The 7,657-nt window shown below is 56.7% G+C and overlaps 5 protein-coding genes across 5 annotated transcripts in view, besides 2 other annotated features; all 5 read right to left on the minus strand.

Moving 5' to 3' along the window:
- TraAM80_05463 (uncharacterized protein) overlaps positions 1-418 on the minus strand; it is a gene marked incomplete at both ends in the record, with an annotated part of 516 nt that extends 98 nt beyond the window's left edge. The window contains one exon of the mRNA XM_029382342.1: positions 1-418. This exon is cut by the window's left edge and continues 98 nt beyond it. Coding sequence (XP_029237849.1) covers positions 1-418 — 418 coding nt within the window.
- A 289-nt stretch (positions 419-707) lies between these two features.
- TraAM80_05464 (uncharacterized protein) lies at positions 708-1,739 on the minus strand (the record flags this gene model as incomplete). Its single annotated transcript, XM_029382343.1, has 1 exon — positions 708-1,739. One exon carries the CDS (start codon positions 1,737-1,739, stop codon positions 708-710), a length of 1,032 nt encoding a protein of 343 aa, XP_029237850.1.
- A 304-nt stretch (positions 1,740-2,043) lies between these two features.
- TraAM80_05465 (uncharacterized protein) lies at positions 2,044-4,716 on the minus strand (the record flags this gene model as incomplete). The annotated part of the gene is made up of 1 exon (XM_029382344.1): positions 2,044-4,716. One exon carries the CDS (start codon positions 4,714-4,716, stop codon positions 2,044-2,046), a length of 2,673 nt encoding a protein of 890 aa, XP_029237851.1.
- A 108-nt stretch (positions 4,717-4,824) lies between these two features.
- Positions 4,825-4,847: a microsatellite.
- Positions 4,848-4,998: 151 nt separating this feature from the next.
- TraAM80_05466 (putative mu-adaptin 4, putative,adaptor complex AP-4 medium subunit) lies at positions 4,999-6,360 on the minus strand (the record flags this gene model as incomplete). Its single annotated transcript, XM_029382345.1, has 1 exon — positions 4,999-6,360. The coding sequence occupies one exon, from the start codon at positions 6,358-6,360 to the stop codon at positions 4,999-5,001; it is 1,362 nt and encodes a 453-aa protein (XP_029237852.1).
- Positions 6,361-6,536: 176 nt separating this feature from the next.
- TraAM80_05467 (uncharacterized protein) lies at positions 6,537-7,124 on the minus strand (the record flags this gene model as incomplete). Its single annotated transcript, XM_029382346.1, has 1 exon — positions 6,537-7,124. The coding sequence occupies one exon, from the start codon at positions 7,122-7,124 to the stop codon at positions 6,537-6,539; it is 588 nt and encodes a 195-aa protein (XP_029237853.1).
- A 189-nt stretch (positions 7,125-7,313) lies between these two features.
- Positions 7,314-7,345: a microsatellite.
- The last annotated feature ends 312 nt before the right edge of the window (positions 7,346-7,657 follow it).

Consider the following 7,657-nt stretch of genomic DNA (forward strand, 5'->3'; position numbering starts at 1 on the left):
CCCACGAGTACACACGCGCCATGCTGTAATGGAGCTGCACGTGGCCCACACTCGTCTCCGCAAGCACGTCGAGGGCGTGGCCAACTGTCAAAAGCACCACGGCGTGGAACAACTCCTCCGAGTGCCGGCGAGGTGACCCGTGGATGATGGCAGCGTGCATCGAATACGGAGGGGCGTCGCAGGCATAGGGGCATCCTCCGCCAAAGTTTTCCGCCACCCGTCGTGCCAACACGGACTCGTACAACGTGGCATGGAAGGGATGGTACGTCACACTGTCGAAGCGAAACCGCGACGCACCCGTAAGTCCATCGCGAAGAACAACGTCGCCCTTCCGCGCATCAACGTCGACGCTGCTCGCTCCCTCATGCGGGGGAGCAACGTGCGCACCGTAGAGAACGCTCTTTATGCTTAACACCATCGCGCCGCTGGCAGCTGCAAATGGCCCGCAAGCAGAAAAGAAAAGGAAGAGAGGGAAAAAGGAAAACAGTGTGGTGTTGTTTGCAGTTCAAGTGATTATTTTGTGTTGAATCAAGTACAAAACATTGTTTGCGGAGTCCGTTTTGATTTCAAAAACGAGTACAATACACAAAACAGAGATTATTTTTCGTGCTTGCTTTTTTTTTCCTTTTGTGGGGCGCTTGTGCGGACGAGAGGCACTGACTATGGAGTATCGTAACAGACGCTGTGCTCTGTGCGGCGCTTGCAGGTTATCCGTGTGTTGTTGTTTGGCAAACGGTGAACTGTCGGCTGGGGCTGGTTAAAGACGGGAGCGTCACGCTGGGGAGACTGGAGAACCGCGGAGATATTCGTCTTGGCGTCGATGACTGTCGCCCATAATCGTGTAGGAGGGTGGGTGCGCCTCGTGACCGAAGCAGCAGCGGCGATGGCGGCTTTATTGGCAAAGGTACCGGATCAAAAAGACATGTAACGGATGCAGACGGTGTGGAAGCCGACAAGCCTTGTTGTCCTTCACGTAGACCGCCTTGCGTGCACTCACTACGGGCATCGTCACGAGCGGTGTGTTTGCTTCCGCATTCCGAGGCAGAATGGGGCAGAGAGGGCAAAGCAACGTCTGCTGCAGCTCCCTCTGCTTCACTGTGGTACACAGCACCTCCCACAACTGGCGCGCAGAAGTAGTCATTTTTTGCTGTCTGCGTGGCCACCGCCCTTGGCGGCCTCTGTGTGAGGAGGTGCACCCACTTGACGTAATATTGCCTGTAAATCCGTTGCTGGACGATGCGCTTCAGGTACTGGTACGCGCGTAGCATCTCTTCCGAGGTGAGGTGGAGAGTGCGTGACCTTGCTTGGGCAACCGCAGTGTTTAGCGGCTGCTTCTCCTCCACGGACAGGTTACTAGCAATTTCTTCGATGGAGTCCAAGGACAAACACGCGAGGCTACACTGACTGTCAGCAGCGTGCGGCGGCACAAAACTGCCACCGGAGAGGTTGCTATCAGGCCCATTGCTATTTACGGAGGCGACAAAAGAACCCGCTGACATCTCGTCGGCTGCAGGTACCTCATCAATGCCTGAGGCTTCCTCTGAATGGGTGGAATACGCTGCCTGGGAGGGTGACTGTTGTTTGGAAGGCGCTTCGTTGTAGGGGTTACGCAAAACATCCCGAACATCATCAGGGGGCACCATGCGTTTTTCTACTGTCGCCACTTTGCAGCTCATGTCCTCCCCTGCTGGGCTGCCTTCGTTGCAGGCGCAGGGTTTCAGCGCTCGAGAGGCGTCCATCTCATCACTCTTTTGGGTTCCCACTCTTCTACGCATTTACAAAGTAAAGAAAAAAAAGAACCCCAAGGGGCCTCAGTGAGAGCACAATAGTTTTTTTTTTGTTTGTGCTGTCTGTTCTTTCAGTCTGCAGAAGATGAAAAACACGCCCAAGGAGGCGTCTAAAGAAGACGTTATAAAAGACTTCGTCGGTCCCCCTCAATCAGTCCCTCTTCTTGTCCAGTTTGTCACTTCATCGTTGTTATTCGTGCCCTTCTGCGAGGGTCTTCTTCTGGAAATCCACAGTTCAAAATGGAGGTCCTTGATTCTATGCGGTGGACTGGAAACTTCTTTTGGGGGCAGGTATGACATCCTCCACGTCCAGGCTCCCTTGCGAATCACTCGCCGATAAAGTACTTCTTGACTTCAGTGATGCACTCGACCTGTGGCTTGGCAAGAGCTTCATCTCCTGCGCATCGCAGTTAATGGGGGTGAGTGAACACAGGGAGTCTAACAAAGTCCCCTCTGAGGAAGTCCAGTCCCTTTCATATTCTGCGTGAGCACTGCGCGACTGGGGAGAAACACAGTCCTCCTCCCTTGAGGCCAAAGATGAGGAGGCAAACCTACTGTCATTAGAGTCGCACGTGGACTCCATGTCCTGCAACGTCGTCCGGGTTTGCTCGTTACTGCCGACCACCCGCTCCAGCAGTTTCACTGAGAGCGGTGGGGGGCTCTTCTTCTTCAGCGACACATGAGGATGGGTTGGGGTGGCGCACAGCTCCTTTGACACCGTTTCCCGCACCACATCTGGTCCGTTTTGCTGCGTGGCATGCACATCTTCTGCCGCCACCGTCTCGCCGCAGAGTGTAAAGGCCGGCCCCATCAAGATAGCAGAGGGCACCAGGGGCATGTGCCCACTGCTGCGCGTGCAAGGATGCGCTTGACCCACCGACGCCCACCCCATCCTTGTACGAAGCCTGATCCAGGTGGTCCACTTGTAGAAGAACGTCCTCATGACGTTCATGCGAACCCTTCGCTGAAGGGCTTTGTAGTTTCGCAGCGTGGTACTTGGTGTCAGCCGCATCTTCGTTCGCTTCGGCACCGCCGCGTACTCCAGCGGAAGGTAGCGCGGCATCAATGCCATTCGCTCCGTCAGATGACGTTTTGTGCATGATGACAGCGGGAGATCATCTGTCAGGGCAGAAGTTCGTGAGAGAGCAGCAACAGTATCACTTGCCTCTCTCTGTCCCGGTGTAATAGACGGCGAGAGGTACTCTTCAACAATTACCGCTGAGGGAGCTGCACAGACGGCGTTTGCCTCGACCATTGGCAACGTCTCAGCACGCCAATAGGAAGGCGGGTTAACCACCTCTTCCACTTCCACTTCCGCTACGGCCAAGCTTTGTGGAGTTTCAGTTGCATCTTCGGAAAATGGGTCTGAGGACCATTCATGCAACGACTCCACCACATCAAAGGGTGAAAGGGTGCGTTCCCTGTTGTCCTTGACGCTTTGCATAGGCGTCATCTTGACCCCCTCACAACACGGCTCACCCGCCTCCTCCACTGCGCACAAATTACTCTGAACAGGCGGTTTCACCCATTCTGGCTTGCCCGCACTGATCCTTAAGCGGCAAGCGTCGGGATCCTCGGCCACCGCGTTCCCCTCCGGTCCTTCTTCAAACTTATCGGCAGGCATCACGGCGCCACCACCACCACCGTTCATTTCAGTTGAGGTAAAAATGATTCCCTCCTCGTCACACAGTATGCTGAGCTGATCAACGCCATCACGACAAACACCGCTTTCTTTGGTGGCTGTTTCACTCCTTAGCAGGCGCCCCCGTGCCTTGGCTTCCCAGCTTCTCGTCGTAGCAGCGTCGAGCCCGTGACTTGAGACCCACACCGCATTCCCTCCTTTGGTCCGCGTGCTTTGATTCGCCATGCGCGGCGCACAGAGCTCCCAAAGCTTTGGAATGGGTGGAATCTCACTTCGCCACCTCATGCCCTCTACATCGCTGTAGCAATTCCCATCCACAACAACCAGCCCCGCTCCCGCCGCCACAGCTGTGCGCTCAAAGTGATGTGGGCGAGCAACAGAGCCACGTGGCACAAGATCAACATTAAGTTTGCGCCTCACGTGTTCCAGACGAAGCGCTGCAGCCCGCGTTCCACGGGGCGTCAAGGATGCAGCACAGAGTGTGGACACCCATGCGTGGTCTTGGCAATGCCGCATCGCAGCACCGCCCGCCAGCAAAGTGGATGGCTGAGCAGCGCCTTCGCCGTGCGTCGGTGCCATTCTTACGCCACCGACCTCAGCTGGTGTGCGTGGGAAAGTTGCACCCACCCGGTTCGCGAAATCTAGAGAAGATCCCAGGACCTGCTTGCTGGGTGCATCAGAGGTGTTAAACTCACGTCGCAGGATGGCAGAACGTGTGAGGCGTGGAGAGCGTACCAAACTGTGGTCGTGGGGATGTGAGAGCACCACCCTTCCGGCGCTGGCTGCATTGGCCTTGGACCTTCTGAACGCCGCGGGGTTTGCTCCCTCCTTCCTCTTGCACGTGGGCGGGGAGCGCGGGGCTGGCGCGGGGCTCGGCTGCGGTGTGACTGCCGTTTGAGAGGAAACCGCCCCCTCGCTATGCATCGGCCCGCAGCTCAGGCAATCCCGCCTCGCATCCTCCCCGCGCAACGCCCTTGGCGAGTCACGGCGGTGTTCACCACCCGACCCCTGTCGCCGCTGCAGCTGAGGGCCACTCGTGGCCTGATTGCGCAACGCCCTGCCGGGATGCCGCGCCACTATGTCGGGTGAGTAGCTACTCTCACGAAGGCTCCGCCGATCAACCACGTGCGGCACGCCGTCTGTACCTTCGCTCGGCGCCGCGCATGACGCATGGGCTGTCGGCCCCCGAGGGGATGGTATTCGAAAGAACAGAGGATCCCATCGATAGTCAACGCCGATGTGCAGCCGAGGCGGTGGTTCAAAGCAGTGCGCCGGCGCCACCGCCATCGCAATTAGTGTTGAAATTTGTTTTTCCGCCTACTGCCCCGTGCTGCCCTCAGATGCGGCGCGATTGACAACATCAAAGCGACGATGGAGAAAAGGACGAAAGATAAAACACACACACACACATACACACAAAAAAAAATGACGGAGGTGGCGGGTACGGTACGGAGAGAGTACACGTCGTAAACAAAAGGTGAGAGAAGCAGCCAGTGCGGAGCTGCGGCACACACCCACAGACAGAGATCGACACAACGACAAGAACAACACATAAAAACTCAGTTCAAGTCAATGTATACGAAACACATACGAGTTTGCAAGGGTCGCGTTACGAATCCAGCGCGCTGGGTTGTAGGAGCTGCTGCGCTCCTCGAGACGAAGTACTCTGATGCAGAGTCCTGAGGCACTATAATGTGGAATCTCGAACTGCATTGATATCGGGCCAATGCCACGCCTTGTTGCGGCGGTGATGGGTGAGGAGGTTGAGAAGCGAATCTTGCACACCTGCTCCGTTCCGCCAGGGAACTTTGCGATGCTCCAGGCAACACACTTCGCTTCCTCCTTGTAGTCGTACGTCTGTTCTGTGGCTCCGGAACACAACTCTACGCTAGCGGCGGTGCAGGTCAAGGGCATGGGCACACTGACACGGACAGCAATGCCGTGCGTTGAGACAGGGAGGTCTGCCCGTATCTGCAGTGTCATCTCCGCGCGGTGGCTAGATAGAAGCTCTATGGCGTGTACAAGCCGAAACGGCGGCGTGCCCTTTCCACTCAGCCCGTAGTTCATCAGCGTGAACTCTCCTTCCGGCGGCCGAATCGACAGTTGTCGCTCACGCTCAAAGCCAGAGTAGTCGGCATCCTCGTGGAAACTCACACTGTCAAGCACTACGGATGCGTACCGCTCCCTGCCGGCGTCGCCCCGCCCCACCACTAAGTCCTCGTTGAGGTGCAAATGCAGCGAGGGAGTGCCGGCGAGAAAACTCTTCATGACGATGGCCCCGTCCACAACCGACAACACCACCTGCCCCGCGCTGTCAAACACCACATTGAGCCGCTCCAAAATGTCGATAAATATCTCGTTCTTCCGATCACTCGAGGCCTTCAGTATGGAATTGAGAGCGGCATCACCCCGGCGCGTCCGCTCCAAAAACTCGCCGCGCCGCAGACGCTCCAGGAACGAGTTCCTTGTGGGAGCATCTGGATTCGCCACGAGAGCCACCTCGTTGAAGATGTACGGCCGAAGACGCTCGGCGTTGAGCTCCTGCGGCACCCCAACGTCAAGCATCTCGTCCAGCAGCTCGTACACCAGGGTAAAGTTCATGCGGATGCTCTCCTCCGAGAGAACGCCCAAGTAGTCCTTAATCACCTTGATGATTCGAAGCAGAATCTCCAAGGTGAGGCTGGGCGAGACATTCACCATAGACGTGCACACAAAGAGGAGCTCGCGTCGCTTGACGTAGCAAAAGTTCACGTGCTTTTCAATGAAGAACGGCGGGCAGTCTCCCTCTGGCGCATGTCGCTGCGCCCCGTCCCAGAACATGTACTTGCGAAAAAAGAGTTCGTCGGCATTGCGAGGGGCGTCCTGCCGGTAGTCTTTAAAAACAAGTTTGTCCCCGCGAGGCGACAAAATAAATACCTGCGAGATGAACATCCCTGCGAGGCGGTTTCACGCGCCGTCGAGAGGGCAGAAAAAAAAAAAACCGTCCGCCGTGAGGGTGTGGAGCAGTGGCAGTGGCAAAGACACGTGGGGCAAAAATACTGATCCCAAAAACAAAAACAAAAAATCAAACTCCTCTAAATTGGCGCACACAGCGCACAAGACACGCGCTACTCCGATGCACCCGCCTTCGCCAGCCCAGCTTTATTGACCGGCACCTTCACGTAGCACTGCCGCAGCGCAGCCGTCATGCGGTCAATGTCTTTGGTGAGCTCGCTATTCTTGTCGAGAATCAACTGTAGCTGCTGGTCCGCCTTCTGAACATCTTTCCTCCACTTCCGCACAAGTGTGTTCACCACTTCCAGCGTCTGATCCGCTTCCTCCCTCACCTTCGCCTCAGTCGCCCTGCAGGAACGCACGACGCGGCGGCGCGAGCTCGACATCCAATACCACGTGAGGAAAAAGAAAATCACGCAAGCTGCCGGGATGTTGTGCTCCTCCTTCCACTTCTGCTGCACAACGCCCACAGCGTGGGACTGAAAGGCGTTGAAGTCCCGCTGTCTCACTGCCCGCAAAATGTCGGCGGTAGGGATGGTGTACTCTTCCTTAGCCCCAGCCTCTGACGGTTTCGCGGCCTCAGGCACAGACGGGTGACGATCATCGCACGACGCCCCGCCCTCGCTTTTGTTGGAGGAGCGGCGGTAGCCACACCACAGTGGGATGGAAGCGCGTCGTGCGTCCAACAGCACCCGCCGCATCTGTTCTTTCGTCCCCACACGCGAACAACGCCTTCACCTACACTACTGTCAGTTGCTAGAAACCTAATGGCACAACTGCCACTTCTCCGGGGCTCCAGGCAAGAAACGCCCAAACGAACAAAGAGCAATGCAGCTGGGTAGCTCAGTCAGCCGCAGGGGCAGCCGGGGGTACGCATCCCACAGGCCCCCACACAACACAACACAACACAACACAACACAACGGTAGGTAGGTAGGAGACGCAGCGGTGGCGGCGCCTGGAAATGAACGGAAAAACACCACAAAAGTTCAATTCACGCGCTGTGTAATATCTGCACCTCTGAAGACCTCACCAGCACCGCGGCAAAGGCAAAACTCGCCTCTGGTGGAAGACGCACCACGGCCACACTTTGCTCACCCCCCAGTGACCATCGCACGATGTTCTCCTCACAATCTAAGTTGACTTTGACCACCGCGTTGGCGGTGAACGCGCAGCTAGTCTTCTCCGTGCAAAGGCCACCAAAATTGTGCGCCACCCGCCCGTCATTCCAGTAAA

This window comes from Trypanosoma rangeli (assembly GCF_003719475.1).
Source record: "Trypanosoma rangeli strain AM80 chromosome Unknown Tra_15.4_contig_00178, whole genome shotgun sequence".
Classification (NCBI taxonomy): domain Eukaryota; phylum Euglenozoa; class Kinetoplastea; order Trypanosomatida; family Trypanosomatidae; genus Trypanosoma; species Trypanosoma rangeli.